We start from the raw sequence: 25,181 nt of genomic DNA, 5'->3' as shown, positions 1-25,181 counted from the left end.
GGGGGGGGGCTGCGGATCTCGCGCTGGTTGCTATGAGGGTGCTCGTGGGTGAGGGAGGGCAGAGCGGGAGAGTCGGGGGCGGCTGTATGGAAAGAAGATTGAGCCGGAGCTTGAGCGCTAGGTGGACCCTGAGGGAGGGCACTGTCTGGTGCATCGACCACCGGGCCTTGGGCTCCTAACCGGAGAAGCCGAATCTCCCTAAACCCTGTGACCTGTGTCACCTGTGTATCACGGGGACGGGGCGGAGAAAGAGAAGTCTGAGGTCGAAAGGGATGGCACCAGAAGAGGGGGCCACGTGCGGGACGGAAGGCACCCCCTGGAGGATAAACACCTTGTGTTTTCTGATCAGGTGGCGGGACGGGCTTCATTGGGACAGCCCTCACCCAGCTGCTGAAAGCCAGAGGCCACGAAGTGACACTGGTCTCCCGAAAGCCCGGGCCGGGCCGGATCACGTGGGTACGTCCACCCCCTGCAAGCAGGGGGTGGGGGGCCCCCCGACTGGGCGGCGCGGGCGAGGTGGGCACTGTGCGCTTTCTCTGACAGGATGAGCTGGCTACGTCGGGGCTGCCCCGCTGCGATGCCGCCGTCAACCTGGCTGGAGAGAACATCCTTAACCCTCTCCGAAGGTCAGTCGGTGCTGGGCCCTAAAACGGATATCCTTCAGCGCAGGAGAGGGAATGACTCTGGTGAGACCCTCTGAGATGTGAAGAATGGAGCTCCCCGATCCCGGATTACTCACCCCGCCCCCTCCTCCAAACCCACCCTCACTTCCACCCACTCAGCCAGGTGACTGGCCTTTACTTATCATTCAGGATGCCCAAAAAGGATATGCCTTTTCCCTCTACAGGAGAGATGGACAATTTCACCAAGCCGCAGTACAAGTTTTACTAGAAATGGGTTTGGACAGGCCTCAGGGAATACATACATGCATGTATGTATTCAGCAGCTTACTTCCCATTTCTCCTGCAGGTGGAATGAAGCCTTCCAAAAAGAGGTTCTCAGCAGCCGCTTGGAGACCACCCAGCTGCTGGCTAGAGCCATCAGCAAGGCCCCACAACCCCTCGGAGCCTGGGTCTTAGTCACAGGTGTAGGTAGGCCCCAAATCACCAACCCCTGACATTAACCAGGGGAAGGGAGTACACAGTGAGGGGGGTAGCTCCGGCCCTTATAGTATACATGCCCAGAGGTCTTCTTCCTAGGCCCTTGATCCACGCATGTTTCTCCTGACCTATGTGTACTTTCACTGAGAAACAGGGACCCTCAGAGAAAGAGGGTGGAGTGGTACTGCTCCCAGTGCAAGGAAAAAATCCCCGTACTCCCAAGTCCATTGCTTCTCACAGCACAGTCCTTTAGGAACAGAATTCTGATTCTTGTATTTCACCTCTGGCCATTTAATCCTCATAAGAACCCTATGAGGTAGGTACTATTATTCCCATTTTAAAGGTGCAAAAATTCTGCACAGTGAGCTTATGTAACTTGTCTAAAGTCAGTCAGCTTGGCACCGATATCTTTATTCTTAACCACTACACCCTAGCAGCTGCTCAACTTAACCCTGCAGCTAAAGGTACTACTCCAGGGCAGTAACAAGTCAGCTAATAGAGAAGCTCAAGGGGAAAATACCCATGGCTTCATCCCATGGGGAGATCCCAAGGGCCAAGGAGAGTAAGGCCAAGGGAGACCTTCAGTGCAAAGGAACAGGCAGGACCCGGGACAGCCAGGGCAAACAAGCACTGTTCCGGCAGCTTACTACCAGCCCAGCCTGACTGCTGAGTATGATGAGGACAGCCCAGGAGGGGATTTTGACTTTTTCTCCAACCTTGTAACCAAATGGGAAGCTGCAGCCAGGCTTCCTGGAGATTCTACACGCCAGGTGGTGGTGCGCTCTGGTGAGAACAAGGGGCCTGTGTGTCAAGCAGGGTGAAACATCTCTGGGCTTGGGGAGTTGGGGGGATAAGGGGAGCTAAGCTTACTGAGTATGTATTCTACCTCTTCTGGCCAACCTGCAGATGGGAGGATGGGAAGTCCCAACAAGAGCCATACCCTTGGACTGCTAGAGCTAAGCCAGAATGGGAAGAGTGAGGAAGGGGCAATGAGGAACAGTGGGGCTTGCCAGGAGGCTGAGGGGCCTCCCTGTACCATCCTTCTTGCCTCCTCTAGGGGTTGTGCTGGGCCGTGGGGGTGGTGCCATTGGTCATATGCTGCTGCCCTTCCGCCTGGGCCTGGGGGGCCCCATCGGCTCCGGCCAACAATTCTTCCCCTGGATTCATATTGGGGACCTGGCAGGGATCCTGGCCCATGCCCTTGAAGCAAGCCACGTGCAGGGTGTCCTCAATGGAGTGTCTCCAGCCTCTACCACTACAAATGCTGAGTTTGCTCAGGCCTTGGGCACAGCCCTAGGCCGCCCAGCCTTCATCCCTCTCCCTAGCACTGTTGTGCAAGCTGTCTTTGGAAGAGAACGTGCCATCATGCTGCTGGAGGGCCAGAAGGTGGTCCCACGGCGGACACTGGCCACTGGCTACCAATACTCCTTCCCAGAGCTGGGGGCCGCCTTGAAAGAAATCATAGCCTAAGTGGGGAGGTTCATGGCAGGGCCTAAGGCCTGTCCCTCTCAACAGAAGCTTCCCAGTTAGAGACTGTGAATAGGATCAGGTACTCCTTTACCTGAGATGTGGAACCACCCAGTTTTAGGGATTCCTCTCCCTGTCCTCTTATTATTCTGTTGCTGCATTTTATTTAATTGACTGTCCACTGTTTGAAGGTTGCAATTTCATCAAGTTGGGACCTTAACCTCTTCAACTCCTGTAAAAGAATTTCCAAGTTTAGTTTCCTTGTATGTCCCATTCCTGCCCCATTTCTCTTTTGCTGTATAGTGAATGCTCTATAGTTAAGACAATAAAGATAAATTATCTCATTAGCTTTAGCTCATCTCTTTGACCTAGATTCTGCCTGAATTTATTTCAAGGAATGTCACCCTAAATGACTCCCCTATGTGGGGTTTTGAAAGTTCGAATGGGCTACATCTCCCTTTTTGTTCCCTCCATTGCCAAGAGGTAGAAACAAATTTGGGGCATGAGGTTATGATAGAGTTAGAGACAAGACAAGAGAAGTGATGATCCAAATTTCCAGTGGGTTCTGTGGTCATCCTGCATACTTGTGCACATGGTATCATTAGGATACCACCAGAGGAAGAGATGACCAAGTCTAGGACAGCCTTCAGTCTGTCAGTGAATGGCAGTGAATTAATAAAGTGATCACACACTGGTCCCAGTTCATCAAGCTGCAGGAGTAAGCCAACACCCCTGTAGGAGGCTTAGGACTGGCCTAACATCTGATGGAGCCCACTTCAGTCAACAAGAGTCCCAGGCACAAAGGGACAGGAAGATACCTCTGGCCTACTGCATACCCACCATCACTGAAAGTGAAAAGGGCAAGGAACATACCAAAAACTACAACTCCATTAGGGGTAAAAATCCCAAATGTTCATTTAGGACCCTCTCCCTTTTTTTTTAAATCTTCACCCAAGGATATTTTTCCATTTATCTTTAGATAGTGTGAGGGAGAGAGAGACACACCAATTGGTTGCCTCCCGCACGACCCTGACCACAACCTGGACTGAACCGCAACCAAGGTACATGCCCTTGATGGGAATGGAACCTGCACCTCTTTGGTCCACAGGCTGACGCTTTAACCACTAAGCCAAACCGGCCAGGGCAGGACCCCCTTTTTATTTTTTACCTACCCTGATATCTACCACAAATTGACCAATAGTTCCTCTAGCCCCCCGAGTTGGGCCATTAACCAGTCTCCTTTCTTCCAAGGGGACTTTGTCACTGTCACCTCTAATTAACCAGTCTCCTTTCTTCCAAGGGGACTTTGTCACCGTCACCTCCTTAGCTAGCCTCTCTCCCACACACCTGTCCCCAGTCTAAGTCAGTAAGGTCTAGTGATATACTTCACCAACAGGGACGAGTAGCAGAGACACTTGGACCCAGAGACCCTCTCCATCACTCAGCTCCCACCAGTTGCTGGAATGAAGAACTCAGGTGGCAGTCCTCAGCTCCCCATGCTGCTCAGGGAGCAGAAGCCAGAGCCTGAAAAGGATCATGTTCAGGGACTTGCTGCAGGGTCCAGATAACACAGAACCCTGTGGCACCTGTCCCTCTTCTTTATCTGGTCTTGGGCTCTTTAGGAAGTTGACTGACCCTAAATTGTTGCTAGGGAAATGACCAGCCTCACAGGCAGGAGTACAGAAGAGTGTATAGGGATATAAAGGAAGGACTAGTAAACTGTCCGGAAGGAATGCGCTACCTTGGAGGTAATCCATTCCCTGGCACAGGAGGACTTCAAGCAGATACAGGACAATGACCTGTAGGATTCAGGGCGGAGAGAATGTTCTGATGGGACAGCAGTTGGTCTGATTCTCCCTATTCTGATTCTTCAGTGTTCATTTTCTAGATAATTGGTTCACCTAGATACAATCTCTTTAACCCCACCCCCACCCCCATATACACACACACAAAGCAGAAGTCAGCCTCACTTTATGCAACATATGTGTTCCTTAGAGAAAAGGCTAGGGTCAGATCACATTAACATTGTCATTGCAGAGCATGGCTTCCAACAGTTTGGTGAATGCGCAACACCACAGCAAGTGCATTGAACGGGACTTTCTGACACATTCGTTAATCTGTAAACAAACACTTGAATGCAACAGGAGAGCTGCCATTTAGAGGAACCCTGAGAGTATTTTGGTAATGCAAACAGTCACCCCTAACTAACTGTTTTGTAAATGTGGATTTGGGGGTTGCCCAAAGGAACGCAGCCATTATAGGGCACATCATGAGGATGCAGTGTTAAAGTCTAGGGCACAGGCCCTGGGGACAGAGGACCCTTAGTTCTCTGAAAGTGAGGTTTTGGTTTGGAAGCCTGTGTGGCCACAGACAGACACACCTGAGACTTGGTACAAGTACTTTTCCTCCAAAGAGCCCTCTTCCATGTTCTCATTAATCCCAACAGGCATTTTTACATCTGATTTACAGGCAGAAGTAAAGACCAAGTAGCTCAATCAAGGTCACAGACAGGCACAGCTGAGACCAGAAGCCAAGTCTCCTCCTACCTTCCTTACCAGCTCCCTGCTGCCCCACTGTGACCCAGACCCCATCACACTAGCCTTTCCAGGGTCCAGCATTCCCTTTTCAAGGTTCTCAGGGGCCCTACCAGCCCTGGAAAGTATCCTGTACTCTGGCTATCCAGAGCAGCAGCCGAGGGTAGGAGGGGCTCAGCTTCCTTGCCATCTGTCTTCATTCCCCTCCGGCCCATCCCAGCCTCCATCCTCAACTCAGCTTCAAGGAGGAGCTGCAGTCCCAATCTCCAGGACCCATCTTTTCCAGCAGCCCCAACTCCCTATAGAAACCCTGTGCTAAGGCAAGGTTGAGGAGTTAAGGCTGAACAGAACCCCTTGAGAGCTGGTTGAGGCCCTGATTCAAGAGGAGATCAGGTCACTTTATGGACCTGTCCCCAAAGTGCCCCAGGCAAGAGCATTCCCCACTTTCGAATGCTCTTCCTCAGTGCTTCTCACCCAACACACCAACTCAGAGTGGGTCTGGGTCAGGGTTTGAGCATCACAGGGACCCTCACAGAAGGGACTAAGCTAGGCAAGGCTGGAGCTGATGGGGTGGCAGCCACTGGGGCAGGTGAGGCTCAAAAGTTGAGACTGAGCAGGGCCTCAGAGAGCTGGTTGATGTCCCGGCAGTATGGTTCCCGCTGTAGGATGAAGTCCACCTTGTGATCCTGGCCCCAAAATACCTCCAGCAGCTGGCGCCGGAGCCTCTCTGTTTCCCGGGTCTTCCGAATGCCACCATTGCCTTTTTCCTCCTCTTCTCTCCCCTGCTGCTGATTACCATGTTCTGCAAAGCCCCTGGAAGAATGCTGAGCCTTAGAAGACCCCTGTGTCCTGGGAAGCAACAGAGGGAAAAGAAGAGGTGATGTGCACCCTGGGGAGAAGTTAAGCCTGGCCCTCCCATTACTCCATTGCTGCCAACTGCCCTGCCTATTCCTGGCTCTGAAGTTCCCCAAGCTGGCCACTGAGTGGCAGTATCAACCCACTTCTGAAGGGGAGATGGAGCTCCTTTGAAACCACAAGGTGAACCCTGCCATTATAATCTAGTTCTAGCCTAATAAATTAATCACTTACTTAATGGTCCAGCAGAGGGCGTTCTGAATACAAGTGGCTATAAGTAAAAGCAACCATGTTCCAAACAACTCCAGCAAACACTGATAGCAGAAACAGGAAGCAGGAGCTTCCCTCCCAGACTGGAGGATCTATGACCGGATTTCCAGTGAAGTAGTTAAAGGCAACCTAAACCACTACAGAATTACGCTGGCCCAGACTGACGTCACACTTCCTCCAAGTCTCCAGGCCCACACGGGCCCCTACAGAAAGGAGGCTGGGGCCAGGAGCAGCCTAGGTGAGTCTAGAGCGTTACCTGACTGGCTTCTTCAGGAACTCATCCAGCATGGGACCATTTCGCCCCAATGGGTCATCAGGGACCATGAAGAGGTTTCCCACAAAGGTGAAAGGCAGCAGGCTGGATGGGGACAGAAAATGTAAAGGTCACAGAGGGGCCCCTGCTCACCTCCCAAATAGCGGAGGCCAACTCCACCACAGCTATCAGCTATCATCCTCCAAACCAGTGTCAAGCCCCTTCCCAGAGTCCTCACCCGGTGCACAGCAGAACTGGTTTTAGAGAAAGGTCTGAGTCCAAGCCCTTTTCTCAGGGGATGCCCCCTCACCGCTCTCTGATGATTGCCATCCACTTCTCAGACTCCTCCGCCAGGTCCCGGAACTGGTCGTTAGAGACAATGATCCCGTCGGTCTCCTCAGCCAACTTCACCATGAACCTGTCTCAAAAACCATGGCAGCATTCTGGAATTCTCCAAAGCTTCAACCCCAAAGAGCACTATCGACTCACATGACCCATGTCTGGTGATGGAGATCTGCCACCCCTTACCTTGACCCAGCCACCAGGGGACTGACTGGATACAGCTGCCATGGCTCAGAGAGAAAATAAAGACAAATCCAACATGGAATCCCAAGAACATCCCCTCCACTCACCACAATCCTCCACCCAACATTTTGTGTTTAGTTAGTAAGGCAGTAAGATCTAGCCCTGGTTCTTTCTTCCACTCTACAATCAGTCACAAATCCATCAATAATCCGTCAAAAATGTATCACGTTTTTCCTCTGAAAAGCCTTCCATTCTGTCCCCTTCCTTTCCAGTCCCACCATTACCACCTTAGCTATTCAGACATTGCAACTGAGATACAGATAAGGGGGTCCCCTACCCCCTGCCATTTACTACCCTCCAGTCTCTCCTGCCCTCCCCCAAGAGAACACGTTCTTCAGCTACACAAATCTCTTCCATACCTGCCCTTTATCTACTGAATAAAGTCCACATACCCAGGCCTGGCAGCTAAACCCCTCTAGAACCAAGATCCAGCCACCTTTATGGCCTTTACTCTCCCAGTATTCCCAAAGTCACTCTCAACTGGTGCCAAAATCAATGATCAGATTACATCCTGTTCTTCAAACATGCTCTGACTTGTTTCTCAAATTATTCCCTCCTCTGGAAGGTGATCCTAAACCTCACTGATGAACACACAGGGTATAACTTTTTTGAAAAAAAGAGATGCCATCTTTTTCCTTTCTGTTCTAGGCCCAGGTGGCTACCTTCGAAGTGGGCAAGTTTATGAAACCCAGGAAAGTGCTGCTGGTCCTGGCCAGACGCTACTCCGAACACAAAGCAGTCATTGTCAAGAACACTGTGATGGCACCTCAGACCGCCCCTACAGCCATGCTCTGGTGGCTGGAATTGACCGCTATCCCCGCAAAGTGACAGCTGCCATGGGCAAGAAGAAAATTGCCAAAAGGTCAAAGATCAAGTTTTGTGTGATAGTTTAGAACTACAATCACCTTATGCCCACAAAATACTCTGTGGATATCCCCTTGGACAAAACTGTCGTCAACAAAGATGTCTTCAGAGACCTGCTCTGAAACGCAAGGCCAGGCAGGAGGCCAAGGTCGAGTTCGAAGAGAGATACAAGACCAGCAAGAACAAATGGTTTTCCAGAAGCTGTTCTTTTAGATCTTTTTTTGTTTCAGTCATTAAAAATTCAAAAAATAAAAATGCCTGGGCCTCACTTGAGTACTCCTGATTCCACAGAACTAGGGGCAGACTCATGAAGAGGTGGGTCAGGATCTTTTTAAACAAGTTTAGAAACCAAGAGATCTGGCTCATCCCATATCCTTCTCTATCATCGAAAAACACAAATCTCCCTTCGCACAAAACCCCATCAAGAAGTGAGCTCCCTTTCCTCCAAGTTCCTGAAGTGTTTGATTTAGTTTCTTTTGGCTTTTCAAAATCAAATTCCCAGCACCCCCACCTCCTTCTGCAAGCCCCACACCAAGCACTCAGTTGGCAGTCGGTATCTGAAAGACAGTGTGGCATACAGGGGACTAGTAATCAGGGTTAGGTGTGACAGATGTCTGGTTCTGAGTTTCTGTCTGGGAGACAAATTAAGGAGATGTACAACTGTTTATGGTGTCATATAATATACAAAAGAAAAAAGGTATTTTCAGACTAAGCATATTTATCATTATTACGTTGTTTAGCTGTATTCACCCAGTAGGCCTATGCTGTGCGCCACTGTTAGTCACTGTAAACTCCAAATTCACATTGTGCTGTCAGCCTACCAGGACCTACACAACTATACAAACACATGGCTTTAAAATTCCTAACAACTGACTTGACTTTCAGTTTCAGTTCCCTGTCAATGCTGGTATGGAAAGAAGGTGCCATATACCTGTGAAACCTAGACACAAAACAAACACATCAGGAGACAGTGAACTGCCTTTTTGTAGAATCTCATTTACTTATTAGGAACAAAAAATTAAATGCTTGAAAAAATAAAACATATAATCACTGTGGTTTGGAAATTAGTTTTTTATTTAAAACTAAAAAACTGAGATAATAAAGAACTGTGGTTCTAAACATTTTTAAATGGTTAATTAGCTTTTAAAGTCTGCCCATTTCGCCCTGGCCAGTGTTGCTCAGTGGTAAAGCATCAGCCTGTACACAGAAGGGTTGCAGATTAGATTCCTGGTCAAGGGCACATACCTGGGTTGCAGGTTCAACCCCCAGCCCCAGTTGGGATGTGTGCAGGAGGCAACCAATTGATGTGTCTCTCTCACATTGATGTTTTTCTCTCTCTCTCTCTCTTTTTCTCTCTCTCTCCCCCTCCCTCCCTTCCACTCTATCTAAAAATCAATGGAAAGATATCTTTGAGTGAGGATTAAATAATTAATTAATTAATGGGAAAATATCCTCAAGTGAGGATTAATAAAATTATTATATATATATATGTGTGTGTGTGTGTGTGTGTGTATATTTGTCCATTTCCCACACTGTTTATGTACACTGAGAATCGAATGTGTCCTGTGTTCTTCATTTAAACCATCTGGCAACTTTATTTTTTTGTTGTTTAATCCTCACCCGAGGATATCTTTACATTTATCTTCAGACAGAATGGGAGGGGGAGGGGGAGAGAAAGAAACATCGATGTGAGGGAGACACATCACTTGGTTGCCACCCACACAACCCCATCAGGGGACAGGGACAAACCACAACCGAGGTATGTGCCCTTGGCCAGAATCAAACCCGGGACTCTTTGGTCCGTAGGCCGACACTCTGTTGAACCAAACCAGCCAGGGCCATCTGGCAACTTTAAATTATCATTTTTCCTGTGCCACTTAGTAGGCTTTGCCAAGAGAGTTAACCACTCTTAGCCTCTGCTCCATTTCTGTATTAGAGAGATAAGACCTCTGCCACACGACTGGGTTCATGAACAGTTAAGAAACATCACTGTATTCTTGCCTAGCACCTTGAGTGAGAAAAGCACATAACCTTTCTTCTTTTGAGTCACAAGGATCTTGAATGAATGGAAGAGGACTGTGAGACAAGAGGTTAATTCACTACGAGGCGGGCGCACAGTCAGAGCCGTGCAACTTGGGCTCCAAGTCACATCATCTCATTCTAGGTCCAGTGATCTCCTAATTACACTGTGTTTTATTTATGTTTTGTTTTGTGTTATCATGCATGGATTGTATTTCTACATCTGACTTGTTATTTTGAACATTTACTCTAGTTTTTCCAGAATGTTGGGGGAATTTCTCTGCATGTTTGGAAATTTAGATTGTAAGAAGGTATTTGTCGCCCTGGCCTGTTTGGCTCAGCGGTTAGAGCGTCGGCCTGCGGTCCTGAGAGAACCGGGTTCGGTTCCCGCTAAGGGCGCGTACCTCGGCTGCACTTTGTCCCCGGCCCTGGTCGGTTGTGCGGGTGGCAGCCACTCGATGTGTTCCTTTCACATCGATGTTTCTCTCTCTCTCTCTCTCTGTTTCTCTCTCTCCCTCCCACTCTACCTGAACAAAAAATGGAAAAATGTCCTCGGGTGAGGATAAAAAAATAAAAATAAAAAATAAAAATAAAAAAAGAAGGTATTTGTCAGCTATCCATGTCATAAGCTTTCCCATCTTTCCATTAAAGTGGTATTTTCTAGCCAGTAGGCACTATATAAATACAAAGCATTGTTTAGTTTGATGAATAAAAAATGAATGATGAATGAACAAATACAGTTGTCTACCGTCCATCTCATCTCACCTGTGGGGCAGATTTACCTGCCCAGTCATAGAGGCACACAGCGGAATAACTGGCCCTTTGCCCAATACCCAGGCTTAGAAACAGTGCAAAGGGTCAGGAGCTTCTGGCTGTCCCTCGCTCTCCCAATGGGCTCCTTGAATAGGGGCCTGGGGCAGGAGAGAAGCAAGTACCTGTCATCATAGGAGGAGATCCTCTTTCCATCCATGACTCGGGAGGGAGTGAGGGAGAGCAGGCTGAGGGAGTAGAGCTTTTGCAGGTAGTGACCCTCTAGAAACAGAGGAGAACAACATGGTTATCCTCAAGGCAGAAGCAGCGTCTATCCTAGGACACAAAAGACCAGCCCCAACTCACCTCTGACCCTGGCATCCCTACTGAAGCGCCACTGAGGCACAAAGACAGTTATGTCCCGGTGGCCACGGTCCCAGAAGTACTGCACGGCAATGGCAATGCCCCGGCTGGAGAAGTAGTGCTGGAGGCCGTGCCTGCAGTGGGAACGGGTCAGCACTCTGGGGCCCCAGAGGAGGGCCTGACAGCCTGGCTAAAGGGTTCACCTCTCAGCACATGTCCCCAGGTGAACAAAACTGCCCATCTCAACCCCCTCCCCAGGACCCTCAGCCCCACCTGGTACTCACACCATGGCCACGTTGCTGCCATCAATGACAATATGGCGGAGGTCTGGCTGGCCAGGTACATTGGCAAGGCACAGGGTAAAAGGGTCCTGTAGGGCCTCCTGGAAACGCTGTGTGCCAGTCACCAGGTTGCCCCCCCGGGTGCCTCGTTTCCATGGAGACCCCCGACCTCGAACCACAACCTGCTGCTTGTCTCCCCTGTCTCCTCGGTCTCCACAGTGCCATGGGGGTTCAGGTGCAGGTGGGGGGCTAGGCACTCTGGGAGGTGAGGCTTCCCCATTGTGGAGTCGCTGGAGGAGAGAGGCTCCCCGGAGCTGAGCTGCCCTATGACAGGGGCCCTGGGCACTAGGAGGCTCACCCTGGATACAGAACCCTTCTCTTTCCTGAGGCCCCCCCTCCTTCCCCAGGGCCTTCTTCTTCAGGAGCCCTTCTTGCCTTGCCTCTCCTCCCCGTGACTGTGACCTGAAGACCACTTCTTTCTCCCAGGCCTCTTCCCCAGGCAGCTCCTTCGCTCCCAAATCCATCTCCCTGGGACGACCCTGCTTCCCTCCCTCCCTCTCCATAGCAGGTCTCTCTCCCCTTGGCTCTGGCCACCTTGTAGGTCCGGTCTCCAGGGACCCCCTGCCTTCATTCAGGGGAGCTCTGACTCCCTGGTGCTGAACACCCAGCAGGTCTGGGCTCCCCCCCTCCCAGGAGGGAAGCACTTGGACCCCCTGCCCCCTGGATGTCTCCTGCACCAGGCTCAGCAGTTCCTCCTGGACGGCCAGGGGCAGCTGCAGCAGGGCTTCTCTGTGGGCATCCCCCCGGGGCTGCAGCAGGGCAGAGAAGTCTCTCAGCACTCCAGCACACTGAGAGGCTCCAGGAGACAGCCCTGGCCGAAAGTCCCAGCTCAGCCGCTCCACCAGCTCCTCCACTCGGCTCTGAGCCATGACGAAGGCCTCCGTCAGGCCACTGATCATCAGTGAGCCAGGCGCCCCAGGCACCAGGTGGGCTGATGTGCTCCAGGCCAGGCAATCAAGGAAGAAGCCCTGGGCCCCCAGGAAGATGCAGTGCAGTTTGGGTGGGTAGTGGATTTCATCCTGCAGCTCTGGGCTACAGAGACCCTTCAGGTACTCCTGGGAGAAAAAAGGGGTGAAGGTAGAGAAAAGGGAGACTGCTGGAATCCTAAGTGGCCCAGTAGCCTCCTCGGGCTCACTGCTCTCCCCTGAGCTCCAGGATGCCTGGGCAGAGCAATGAAGCCCCACAGATCATGACAAAGGTCGGGGTTAAAAGGGGATCAAGTATCTCGCTTCCTTCCCATTCCAGCTGACAGCTGTGGTTAGTATCTCCATTTAGAACTTGAATGACTTTAAGATATAATTATAATTAATTGGTTACAAGACTGTCTCTCTAAATATTTATGTGTGCGTTGTGTTTTGTGTATTTCTATCAGAATGATTGCCATTTCCTATGTTTACTGAACTCATGCTTTATCTCACTCATGATAAGCCTAGTGAGGTGGTTATTGCTATTATTTGCATTTAATAGAAAAAGAAACTGAGACTCACGCCACAGGGCTGGTAGGTAGTAGAGCTATACTGGAACCCAGGCCTGGCCTCCCTACAGTGAATTCCTTGATGAGGCCTGCTTGCCCAACAGGATTTTTTCTACTCTCCCAACGAGCACACTCTAATTTGAACTGAATCACTTGTCTCCAAGCCCTGGCAGAAGCTAGGTCATCACAGCAGAAATGAAACAAAAACTCCAAGAAAATACAAAGTTGGGGACTCTCTCACAGCTCAGGACCACTGAGGTCGCCCATGTAACAAACAGTAGTGGAGATTCTTCCCAGCTTCTCCTCTCCCCTGCTTCTGAGTGGGGGAGGAAGTCATTATTCCCGGAAGGGTCAGAGAGGGGCGTTCACCTTGGCTCTGCTGGCGTTCTCCTTGGGACCCTCCAGCTGCAGCCAGATGTGAGGGTTCTCTGGGCAGTCCTTCGGGAGGACGCTCATCCTCACGCGGAAGATGCGCTCCACATGGGGTTGCTGCTCCCCCACCTTGTCCTCGGCCTCCGCAGACACCGCAAAGCGGTCAGGGGACGGAGAGCCAGACCCCCAGGTAGGCATGGCTGCTTGGCCACCCAGACCTGCAAGTAAGAAAGGCGGCTCAGAGCCTCGCTGACCCCTCAACCCAAATCTGGGTCTCCCGGGCAATATCAGCCACCAACAGGTTGCACCTAGTTACAAATACTGTAAACAACCCAGGAGATCCTGGGCCATCTTGGGGGTAGGAGGAGAATGTCAGGGGCACGGGCCTTCTCTCCAAAGAGGACGTCATGGATAAACAAGGCTGTCTCTCTGGGATGGGCGTCTGGCCTTTGTAAAAGGATGACCACAGCCCTCAGCAGGAAGGGGCAGTGGGGCGGGGGAGCTCCAGCTCCGTCAGGGGCAAGAGTGGAGGGGACGAGAGAGTCCCTCTCCTCGGGGACTCGGCGATCCCTGGGTCGAAGACGTCCTCTTTAAAATGGATCCTCACCAGGGCTTGAACAGCGCTGTCCTCTGGAGTCCCTCGTCTGCCATTTCCCAGGTTCTAGCTACCCTCACCCCTCCCCCTCCTTCCGCCGTCCGCTGCCACCCCCTCTAGATTGCGCCACACACCCCACCCGGGCCCAGGGGCCGGACCGAGCCCCGCCCACAGCCTCCGGCGGCCGCCGCCCCCGGCCACGCTCCGCACGGAGGCCTCCGATCCGCGGCCCGGGCGCCCTACCCGCCTTGGCCGCCCGCTGCGTCCTCGCCCGCCGGTGCCTCTAGGTGCCCGTGGGCCCCAACTTCCCCGCGCCCCCGCTCCCGGCCCAGGGGAGAAAGGCGGGGGACTCCAATCTGGGCGGGCCTTCCCGGATTTCTCACCCAACTGAGTCCTCTCTTCACATCTCGAACTGTTTTTTTGAGTCACTTCCTGGCCGGAGGCGGAGTCAGCCGGGCCCCTCCGGGGACTGGGCCTGCACAGCGCCCCGGCGCGCGCCCGCCCCGGCCCCCGCCCCGCCAGGCTCCGCCCCCGGCCCGCCAGGCCCCGCCCCGCGCCCGGCCTCGGCCCCGCCCACTGCCCGCGTTCTCCGGGTCTCCCTACGCCTCCAGAAGCCTCTGAGTTCTTGCTGTTCTCCGTAGTTCCCAGGAAAAAGGAACCACTCAGGGAGAGTTGGAGGTGAAGAGAGCCTTCAAGGAACTAATCCAGTTCCTCCGGATGAAGTTATTGGAAGGCCACGGAGGAAAAGGGACTGGCCCAGTGACACAAGATAGTGACACTGGTGGCCCAAGCACGTTCCCACCAAAACAACTGTGGGAAAAAGACAAGGACTTTCCTTACTAACAATGGAGACGATGCCCCTGCGAGTGCTGTACACCTGTGAGGGGTTTTGGAGAGGGGAGGAATGAGGAGGAAAAGGGCCGATGGAACTGTCTCTTGCACATATGCACACTCACACACACCCACGTTCTCTGTGGTCCCAGCTCCAGCCTTCACTGCTCTCCGGAGGGGCTGTCCTGGGGTTCTGGCTGTAGCCCTCCCGTCTGGCTGCTTCATCTCTCCTCTCCCTCCCAGAGCCCGACTGCTGTCATTTTGTGCCCTGCCAAGGAGGAGGGAACTGCTGTGACAGCAGGAGTGAGAGGCAGGACAGAGTTGTGGGGCACAGAGAGGTATGGAGAGGGAGATGCTGAGATCAGGTGACAGCAAGACGGAGAGAGAGGACTGAGGAGCAGAGTGAGGGGTGTTGTGAGTCCGGGGCAGATCGGAAACCAAAAGGAGCAGAAAGGGGGACAAGAAGACAGGAGGACTTGTGGGTCAGAGTCACTCAGCCATGCTGGGAGCAAAGCAACTCTGGCTACCAGGGCTCACATTCAAAACCGGGTTGCCCTTGGCCCTGACGCTTCTGGCCCTGGGGACTGGACGGGCTCAGGAGGGGGCAGAGCCTGTCCTCCTGGAGGGTGAGTGCCTGGTGGTCTGTGAGCCTGGCAGAGCTGCTGCAGGGGGGCCTGGGGGAGCAGCTCTGGGAGAAGCGCCCCCAGGAAGAGTGGCGTTTGCTGCAGTTCGAAGCCACCACCATGAGCCAGCAGGGGAGACCGGCAACGGCACCAGTGGGGCCATCTACTTTGACCAGGTAACCCCCTACCCTGCAAGGACCTGGAATAAATACAAGCCCACTCTGCTGTGAAGGAAACAGCTGCTGCTGTGGCCAGTTGCCCTTCTGCCCCACTGCCCATCTCCCTTTCCTTCGCTCCTACCCATACCCCTCCTTGCTCTTTCTCTCTTTCTTTTGACTCCATGCATTCCTCCTGTTGGCAGCTACTTGCCACCCCTTATTTCCTTACTCACTGCCCATACACCAACCCTGTGGTTTCCCTGAGCCCCAGGGGTCCTCAGCCCACTCAGTAGAGTCTGCTTTCCCCCAGGTCTTGGTGAATGAAGGCGGTGGCTTTGATCGGGCCTCAGGTTCCTTTGTGGCCCCTGTCCGGGGTGTCTACAGCTTCCGGTTCCATGTGGTGAAGGTGTACAATCGCCAAACCGTCCAGGTGACCTGAGCACTGGGCCCCATACTTGTCCAGGCTTGGGTTAGGGGAAGAATAAGTGGAGCCTAACTGACTCCTGGGAAGACCCTCCATTGCCCTGTGCCCTGGGGGTCCAGGAGCAAGGGGGGAAAAGGCCTGCCTAACAGAGAGTGGAGGAACTGCAGAGTCTAACACTGGCCACCCCTCAGCCCTCCCAGGAGAGTGCACTGAACTTCAGGTTCCAAAGTGTCCCCCTGGGGCTGGGGAGGTGAGGGGTAGCCTCAGAAAAGTGAGGTCCTAGGACAAGGGCTGGGGAGAGATGCTAACTGGTCTCCCTTCCCAGGTGAGCCTGATGCTGAACACATGGCCTGTCATCTCAGCATTTGCCAATGACCCTGATGTGACCCGGGAGGCAGCCACCAGCTCTGTGCTACTGCCCCTGGACCCCGGAGACCGAGTATCTCTGCGCCTACGTCGGGGGAACCTGCTGGGTGGCTGGAAATATTCAAGCTTCTCTGGCTTCCTCATCTTCCCACTCTGAGGGCTCAAGCCTTTCAAGGACTGGGGATCTAACCCCTGACCTCTGCCCTCTCCTGCCCTAGAAGTAAAATCTTTGGGGCAGGAGAGAGGCTACCTCTGGCTGCCTGTATTCCACCTTCTTGCATGGGACCCTGTGCCAAACACCCAAGGTGGTGAGTAGAGCTATGGTATCTCGAGACCTGGCCCCTCTTAAGCACCCTCTTCTCAAATGCCCTCACAGCCTCTCATTGCATCTTATGTCTGCAATCCCTACGATCAGGGCAGGATTTGGCAGGTAAAGAGTCCTGTAATACTTTGCAGACGCTGCTATTCCTTTCCCCACCCCACCCCACCCCCAGCTTCTAGCTCAGTGTTACTTGGAAACAGGTGGCATAGGTGAGCCTGACAGGCCCCCACAAGGGCCCAGATGGACCAGCCTCAGCATACCCTGCAGGCTCCTTCCTGTGAGGAGTGCCAGCATCACGGATCTCTGCCAACACAGTCAGGAGCTGAGCCAGCACCATATGGACTGGGGCAGGAGGCTCAGCCACCAGTAGAAGTGTGGGGAGGGTACCTGAGCAGCCCAGAGCCTATGGCTGGTAGGAAAGGAAGGGAACATGTGACCAGCCTAGACAAGGTACACATTTTTCATGTACATTGGGGCAGCTAGCCAGCAGTGAACCTGGGTGTTTATCTGTACAGGTCCCAAGTGGACTCTGGCTCTCACCTCTCCACCTAAGACATGAGTTGTGTGTGTGTGTTTGCTCTGGCTCAGAGCAGATTTACAGCGCTTCCTTGGGCAGCTGTAGCTGGGGGTAGAAGGTCACATGTGGGCAAGTGTAGATCGGAAACCAAAAGGAGCAGAAAGGGAAACAAGAAGGCATGGAACACACAGTGACCATAGCAACCTTCTAAAAATGCTCCACCTTTGTAGTCTGACCTTCAATCACTCCATGTTCTGACCACCACTTCTTCCCTCCCAGCTCTATCTAGTACTGAACCTGTTCTAGACTGTCCCCCAACCTCTCTTCTTTCTCCTAATCTGTGCTGTTTTGTCCTCCTCCTTAAACGTCCTTTGCCTTGGTTTCAGTGTTCATCCCTTCAACCACTCTCCTGCCAGTATTATAAACTCTTGCACCAGGCTGTTCCCATTGGCCTAGCATGGATGACTCTATCGATGAAGTAACTAGACAATGATAGTTGATGAGTCACTAGAGGCTCACTAGAGATAAAAGATGCCATTACAGTTTGGATCAGGGATTACAGGATATGTTATAGAGAAAATAAATATAAAACTATATGTTAGAGTCAAATAAAAATGAATTTTTTTTTATCCTCACCCAAGGACTTTTTTTTCCCATTTTTTTGTTCGGATAGAGTGGGAGGGAGAGAGAGGAAGAGAGAGAGGGAGAGAGAAACATCAATGTGAAAGGGACACATTGAGTGGCTGCCACCCGCATGACCCCAACGAGGGCCAGGGACAAACTGCAACTGAGGTACGCGCCCTTAGCGGGAACAGAACCCGTGTCTCTCTGGACCGCAGGCCAACGCTCTACCACTGAGCCAAACCGGCCAGGGCATAAAAATGGATTTTGTAATGCTTGAGTTAAATAGAAAATACCAATGTGAACTTGTGGTTTTCAAAAGAAATATTTTTTTCAAATTTTATCACTAAAGTAGCATAGAAACAACATAAGGAAAAAATCTGATATGCATTCTTAGCACCTGGATCTTTGCCTCAAATACAGTTCACCTTTAAAAGAACTCAGGGTTCTTTGGAGAATAGCTCCATATCGTAACTGTAGGCCTGAAACATTGTTGAAGACAATAAGCAAGGATGTTTAGGGTACAGCTGAGAAGGCAAAAGAACCAATTTTTTAATAGGTTTCTATTGAATTTTTTCAGAAAGAGGAAGGGGGAGAGAGAGAGAAATATCAATGTGAGAAAGAAACATCAATTGGCTGCCTCCTGCATGCCTCCTACTGGGGATCAAGCTGGACACTCGGGCATGTGCCCTGACCAGGAATTGAACCAGGACTTCTCAGTTCATGGGACAATGCTCAATCCTCTGAGCCACACTGGCCAGGCAAAGGAACCAATTTTAAAAGACTCCCACCTGACATTCTGTGACAATTTGATCATCAAAAGGAAAATAATATAGTTAATTAGAACAAGGTGAATTTTTTTAAATTTAGGACTCTAGTGATATTCCAAAAGGAAAAAGTCACTATAAAGCATGCAAAAAGGTAGTTAATATACTGAGTGAAGACTGACTATAATGGGATATTTTTAGTTTGTTTTAATAAGTTGAAGAGTATAAATATAGTAGGTAGTTTAACTATTCATAAGGTACATTTACTTTTCTTTATCTGTATAAGTAGGGAGGGGTACATAGAGAGAGCTGTGAGTAATTCCAGAGAAAGATTGGAACTGTACCAAGAATGAAAGAGACTGATCGACCATATGGTCATATATTACAACTAGTAAGAAAGAAAGCTCAACAGTGTGTTACAAGATGATGAATTAGTAAAGTGTCCAAAAGATAACAGCTCACTGTTCAAACTTGATCCTTTATCTCTTGGGAAAGGGAGCATCTATGTTACCCAACTAATTATAATGTCAGAGTAAAAGTAGGCCCAAAATAAAAATGGCTTAAACAACATAGAAGATTATTTCTGTCTCACATGGAAGAATCTGCAAATAGAGTCCTGGGATAAATGGCAGTTCTTCTGGATTTGTGGATTCAATTCCAAAGCAAGTGTGCGTGTGGGGCGGGGGGGGGGGGTTCCCATTAAACCCTGAGCAATTCTCAGACACCAGCAGGATATCCAAGAATTCGACTCAATTCAACACAATTCTGACACTACCTACCTGAATTTTGCATCAAAATTCACAGGTTGCCCAGCTGGTGTGGCTCAGTGGCTGAGTGTCGACCCATGCACCAAGAGATTGCAGGTTCGATTTCCGGTCAGGGCATATGCCCAGGTTGTGGACCAAATCCCCAGTGGGGAGCATGCAGGAGGCAGCCAATCGATGTTCTCTCTCATCGATGTTTCTATCTCTCTCTTCCTCCCTCTCTCTCTAAAATCAACAAAGAAAAATATTTTTTAAAAATTCCACAGGTTAAGAATTCAGTCCTATAGCACCACCCTGTTTTACTTCAGACCCTCGCTGAAAGCCCAGGCTGTTATCTGTACTTCTAACCAACTGCCTATAGACTGGAGATTTCAATGACCCACCCTCCTTGGCAACTCAGTTCAGACACCAGTCTCAAGTCCAGGTTGTTACCTGTGCCTCTGATTAACTGGCTGGGTTCCAGTGTTAAACAAAAAGCTTTGAACTTCCACCCTGGCCGGTGTGGCTCAGTTGGGTGTTGTCCAGTGCACCAAAAGGTTGCTGGTTCGATTCCTGGTCAGGTCACATATCCAGTTTCGGACTCAATCTCCAGTAGGGGACATGCGGGGGGGGGGGGGGGCAGCTGATTAATGTTTGGCTCTCACATCAATGTTTCTCTCCCTCTCTCTTCCTCTCTCTCTAAAAATCAATAAAAAAAATACTTTAAAAAAACTTTTAACTTCCATGGCTGAGATTTTTAAAAGAAAGGATTTATCAGGTCATTACTAGCAAAAAAGAAGGCCAGTCTTGAGGTATGGAGTCTAAACCACTACATGGCTAAGTGGAAAAGATAACATGCCTGACATCCAGGAGTTTTGCAAGTGTTTTTGTACATCAATATTGGGGTGGGGGGGCTCTAAGCTATTCTGAAAGAATTTGCATTAGCTATAGACAAAGGGGATGGGGGAAGGTGAGGCAGGGCTAGTTCTGGGATGGGCGCAACAGAATCCATAAAGCTCATGTGCAAATAAGAAGAGACTCCTGGGGTTCAATGGTGCCCCGCTATTCTTTCTTGGATAATCACAGAAATAGCCACCTGGAAATTATTTCTAAATTCCAACAGATATGCAAGAATGTGAGCAGTCTTTTGTCGTACAGCAATTAACAGGCTAACTGTTCTGTCTCTTTCTCTCTCTGTGCTGTGGTTTTAATTTAGAACATCTCAGAAGTTTTTCTCTTGTCAGCACCAACCTCCTCCTTGGGTTCAATTAATTTGCTAGAGAGGCTCACAGAACTCAGAGAAATATGTTATTTACTTCCTAGATCACCAGTTTATTATAAAAAAGACTCAAGAGCCCTGGCCTGACAGCTCAGTTGGTTAGAGCATCGTGCTGATACGAGGTTTTGTGTTCTACCCCCAGTTACGGCACATGCAAGAATCAACCAATGGCCCTGGCCAGTTTGCCTCAGCAGTTAGAGCATCGGCCTGCCGTCCAGAGAGACCTGGGTTCGGTTTCTGCTAAGGGCGCATACCTCGGTTGCAGTTTGTCCCCAGCCCTGGTTGGTCGTGTGGGTGGCAGCCACTCGATGTGTCCCTTTCACGTCGATGTTTCTTTCTCTCTCTCTTCCTTTCTCTCCCTCCCACTCTATCTGTACAAAATATGGAAAAATGTCCTCGGGTGAGGATAAAAAAAAAAAAGAATCAACCAATGAATGCATAAATAAGTGAAACAACAAATTGATGTTCTTCTCTCCCTCTCACTCTCCCCCTCCCTCTCTACCTTCCACTATATCTAAAAATCAGTGGAAAAATAAAGAAATAAAAAGCCTCAGGAACAGCCAGATGGAAGATGCACAGGGCCAGGTGTGGGGAAGGGCGCAGAGCGTCCATGCCCTCTCCAGGTGCCGCTCTCCCCAAATCTCCATGTGCTCACCAACACGAAAGCTCTCTGAACCCTGTCTTGTTGTTTGTTTGTTTTTGTGTGTTAAGGCTTCATTATATAGGCATGATTAATTAAACCATTGGCAATTGATCCAACTTTCAGCCCCTCGCCTCTCCCTGGAGGTGGGGGTGGGGTGGGGGGACCGAAAGTTCCAACCATCATTTAGTCGACTCCATTGGCAACCAGCCCCCATCCATAAGTGCTTTCCAAAAGTCACTTCGTTAAATAACAGAAGACACCTTTTTCACTCTCAGTACTTAAGGAAGTCTAAGGGTTTTAGGAGCTGTGAGACAAGAATTGTGGAAGAAGACCAAATATATGTGAGAGCAAGTATATATTTCTTATAAATCACAATATGACAGCAGTTTTGTGAGCATCACAGCCCAGTTTCCGTTCTTGCTGTTTCCTGTCTTTAGCATATCACCTCCTGACAAGATGGTTCCTTGAGCTCTAACCATTACAGGAGCCTTAGAACCCCAGGAAGGAGGAAAGAAGAAAGGTGACACCCCTTTCCTTTAAAGATCTTCCTCCGAGTGCACCTAACATTTCTGATTGTATTTTATTGGCTAGAATTTAGTCACAACTATCCACACCAAACCAGAGAGTGAGAGAGAGAGAGACTGGGAAATAGTTTATTCCAGACGGCCAGCCTCAGCTAAAACTCAGGAGTTTTATCAATAAGGAAGAAGAGGAGATTTCATACCAGGAAAAACAACTAGAAGTTTTTAAAAATGCAAATGAGCTAGATAAATTTGTAAATAATGTTAGTAAAGTTACTGTATTAGTTTTCTATTGCTGTGTAAGAAATTGCCACAAAACATAGTGGCTTCACACAACACCCATTTATCTCCCAGTTTCTGTGGGGCAGAAGTCCAGTAGGGCATGATGGGAATCTCTGCTCACCAGTTTCATCAAGTCGAGAGCAAGATGTAGGCAAGACGCCGTCCTTACTGAAGTGGGAGAATCTACTTTTAAGCTCATTCAGAATTCAGTTCCTTATAGTTGAAGGGGAGCAGAGTTTGCAGCCCCAAAATATGCCTGTTTGGGATATTGATTATTTTAGGCTGGTTAATTTTAAGAACTAGCAGACTTGGGAGATGCTCTGAAAACCAAGTAGAAGGTACCCTCTGTAAAGAACATTTACATTTATAAGGGAAATCCCCCCCTTTAAGGGTGATTATCTAACTGTACCAAACCTACCTTCACTATCAATGGAGAAGGCCCTGGACTGAAATCTGTGTGATCACTTTACCCTTGTTCATTGGGCTTTTTCTGGTAACCTCCCATAACCGACTCTCCATGGCCAACATCTTTGCTTTTGGCTGATGGTGGTATTACAAGGTGATGGTCTCCACCATTTGGCAAGTTAACTCCGTGCTCCTAGGTCTGTCCCATGGACACAGGAGGTATACATGTGATTAAACTTCAATTTGTTTTTCTCCTGCTAATCTGTCTCAGGTTAATTTGATTATTGGTGCAGCCAGAAGAACATTAAGGTAAAAAATAAATTGTCCGCCCTGGCCGGTTTGGCTCAGCGGTTAGAGCATCGGCCTGCGGTCTGGAGAGACCCGGGTTCGGTTCCCACTAAGGGCATGTACCTCGGTTGCAGTTTGTCCCCGGCCCTGGTTGGTCGTGTGGGTGGCAGCCACTCGATGTGTCCCTTTCACGTCGATGTTTCTCTCTCTCTCTTCTTCTCTCTCCCTCCCACTCTATCTGTACAAAAAATGGAAAAGTGTCCTCGGGTGAGGATAAAATAAATAAATAAATAAATTTTCCTCACCAACATGGTTGTAGGACCGAGGCTCTGGCCCCTTTCATCTTTGAGCCGACAATGTCAGGTCAAGTCCTTCTCACAGTTTACATCTCTCTGACCTACCCTTCTGCCACATGTCTGACGTCAGTGGAGAAAGTTCTCTGATTTTAAGGACTCATGTGATTAGATTGGCCCCACCCAGATAATCGAGGATAATCTATTTTAAGGCCCATAACCTGAACCACATATTAAAAAGTTTCTTTTGCCATGAAATATAACATACTCAGGGTTTCCAGGGATGTGGGCATGGACATCTGTGTATCATAGTCACTAAACTTAAAGATGACATTCATTTAAAGGAAAGGCATCCAGTTACAATACACTAAATGCATGAAAGTTCCCATGATAAACAAGATAAGTTCAGGTTTCAATCGTCTTAGGTAAACCATGCCCAGCCGGTGTGGCTCAGTGGTTGAGTGTCGACCCATGCACCAAGAGGTTGCCTGTTCGATTCCCAGTCAGGGCACATGCCCAGGTTGTGGGCCAAATCCCCAGTGGGGGGCATGCAGGAGGCAGCCAATGGATGTTCTCTCTCATCGATGTTTCTATTCCTCTCTCTCTAATCAATAAAGAAAAAAAAGTTTTTTAATTAAAAAAAAAAAAAAGGTAAACCAGTTCCAAGGCCCCAACCAAGAATTCATAATTTCTTTTTATTTTTTGAATTTTTGGAAGTGTTTGAGCCAAACCAATAACATGCTGGAAAGCATTCTCAAATGCTCTGGAGAAACAGTTTTGCAGTTTCTTTATACATAATATTCTTTGGGATATCCAAATTCAAAACTTGGTCTCAGCTGAGATAGTGTCTATCTCTAGTCTACAAACCAATTTTTATAATGGGTTTAAATGTCAACGTGATACATTTTATAATCCTTGTAGGATATATGCGCTTTACCAAAATGTTCGATGCTTTTAGAGAAGCTGGCGTACTATACTGGTGATTCTGTCCAAAAATGGAGGAGAATTTAAGTTTGCAGTAAATGTTTAAATAATTTGATTTGTAAAATGTGTTGACTTTGATTTGCTGGTTATATAAATCATGTTTAAATGCTTAGATAATCTTTGCTTAAATGGATGTATGAAGTAAACAGATTAAACAATAAATAAAGCACAGATGGTGATTAGTGTTCCCCTCCAGGTACAAAAAGCTTCTCAGACTCAAAGGATTCTAAAAATAGGATTCAACTGCCCTGCTTTCCCTACACCCATGCCCTGGCAGCTGCTTACTACAGAGAAAAGTCCCACCACGGCAGGATTCGCTGTGGATCTAAATCCATGGTCTCTGGCCACCCTGTCTTCAATCCTCCAAGCAATTCTTCTGTGGTGTCCTTTGCCAGCCTCTTTCCTCACCCTCCCCAGAATCCAACGGAAGCCTCTTGTTTTCTCCTTAAATCCTTTACCCCAGCAACTTCGCCCCCACTGTCAGCGGCAGATGGCCTCCTCTTTTACTTCACAGTGAAAAAAAGCAGAAACTCCAGGCAGGAACCCTTCCCACCACCACATCTGGAAACTCACCGTCCTCATCTCGGCTTCTCCCGAGCTGGCTCAGCAGCAGGTGTGTCCCTCCTCTTGTCAACGCGGCAATCTTCATCCTCCAGCCGTGGATCCCATCTCTTCCAAACATACCCTCCTTTTCCTCTCACCTCTCCAAATGTCCAACTTCTCCCTCTTACTTATTTCCTCCCTTCAGTTAAATAGACTCAAGTCTCCTAAACTTCAGAGAGAAAGAAATGGGTGTGCACATGGTTGTTGATAGACAGTTATTCTCGGTTCTATATGCCCCCAAAGCAGATTGGCATCGTTCTCCTCCTCTTTAGAGCCCAATATCTGTGCTCACCAGTTGCTCACCTCTTAAGTCCACTATGGCCTCCACAGCTCCACCTAAACTGTGCCCAGCTAGTCATTCGCTATATCCATGTCACTTCAGTCAATGAACACTTCCTGGTCCTTCTGTTACTCAATCTGTCCCTCACATTTGACCCTGTTAGCTACACCCTCTTTCTAGAAGCTCTCTCTAACCTGACTTCCCTGACTGTGAGCTCTCTGGGCTTTCCCTCCGCCCCTCTGTCCAAGCCTCAGGTTTTTTTTTTTCAGGTTCCTCTACTTCTGCCTGTCTCTTTTTTCTTTTTCTTTTTTTTTTTTAATCCTCACCCGAGGACGTTTTTCCATATTTTGTTCAGATAGAGTGGGAAGGAGAGAGAGAGAGAGAGAAAC

The 25,181-nt window shown here is 49.6% G+C and overlaps 3 protein-coding genes and 1 pseudogene across 10 annotated transcripts; 3 read left to right on the top strand and 1 right to left on the bottom strand.

The window, feature by feature from the left end:
* The first annotated feature begins 25 nt into the window (after nt 1-25).
* On the top strand, nt 26-2,911 carry SDR39U1 (short chain dehydrogenase/reductase family 39U member 1). Of its 2 annotated transcripts, XM_036270017.1 has the most exons (6): nt 26-48; nt 350-456; nt 544-626; nt 970-1,091; nt 1,743-1,886; nt 2,158-2,911. In XM_036270017.1, the coding sequence occupies exons 1-6, from the start codon at nt 33-35 to the stop codon at nt 2,568-2,570; spliced, it is 885 nt and encodes a 294-aa protein (XP_036125910.1). In that variant the 5' UTR covers nt 26-32; the 3' UTR covers nt 2,571-2,911. The 2 variants fall into 2 exon arrangements, with proteins under 2 accessions (XP_036125910.1, XP_036126387.1); XM_036270494.1 differs by lacking the exons at nt 26-48; nt 350-456; nt 970-1,091 and having other exon boundaries at nt 545-626; nt 2,158-2,585.
* On the bottom strand, nt 2,695-14,303 carry KHNYN (KH and NYN domain containing). 7 transcript variants are annotated; one of them, XR_004960044.1, is made up of 11 exons: nt 14,226-14,303; nt 13,245-13,465; nt 11,345-12,456; nt 11,064-11,194; nt 10,883-10,979; nt 6,790-6,897; nt 6,483-6,584; nt 5,803-5,950; nt 4,309-4,366; nt 3,958-4,091; nt 2,703-2,799 (listed from the first exon to the last, which is right to left on the bottom strand). XR_004960044.1 is itself a non-coding variant. In XM_036266927.1 (10 exons), exons 2-10 carry the CDS (start codon nt 13,443-13,445, stop codon nt 2,771-2,773), a joined length of 1,986 nt encoding a protein of 661 aa, XP_036122820.1. In that variant the 5' UTR covers nt 13,446-13,465; nt 14,226-14,303; the 3' UTR covers nt 2,695-2,770. The 7 variants fall into 7 exon arrangements, 5 of the variants coding, with proteins under 5 accessions (XP_036122820.1, XP_036123528.1, XP_036121949.1 ...); XM_036266927.1 differs by lacking the exon at nt 3,958-4,091 and having other exon boundaries at nt 2,695-2,799; XM_036266056.1 differs by lacking the exon at nt 2,703-2,799 and having other exon boundaries at nt 3,697-4,091.
* LOC118639764 lies at nt 7,740-8,239 on the top strand (annotated as a pseudogene).
* Nucleotides 14,304-15,149: 846 nt separating the features above from the next.
* Nucleotides 15,150-19,327, top strand: CBLN3 (cerebellin 3 precursor). Its single transcript, XM_036273677.1, has 4 exons — nt 15,150-15,472; nt 15,765-15,884; nt 16,204-16,552; nt 19,276-19,327. The coding sequence occupies exons 1-3, from the start codon at nt 15,173-15,175 to the stop codon at nt 16,399-16,401; spliced, it is 618 nt and encodes a 205-aa protein (XP_036129570.1). The 5' UTR covers nt 15,150-15,172; the 3' UTR covers nt 16,402-16,552; nt 19,276-19,327.
* The last annotated feature ends 5,854 nt before the right edge of the window (nt 19,328-25,181 follow it).

Source organism: Molossus molossus, unplaced genomic scaffold (assembly GCF_014108415.1).
Source record: "Molossus molossus isolate mMolMol1 unplaced genomic scaffold, mMolMol1.p scaffold_m16_p_1, whole genome shotgun sequence".
Lineage (NCBI taxonomy): Eukaryota > Metazoa > Chordata > Mammalia > Chiroptera > Molossidae > Molossus > Molossus molossus.
This window is presented reverse-complemented; position numbering and strand designations above follow the sequence as displayed.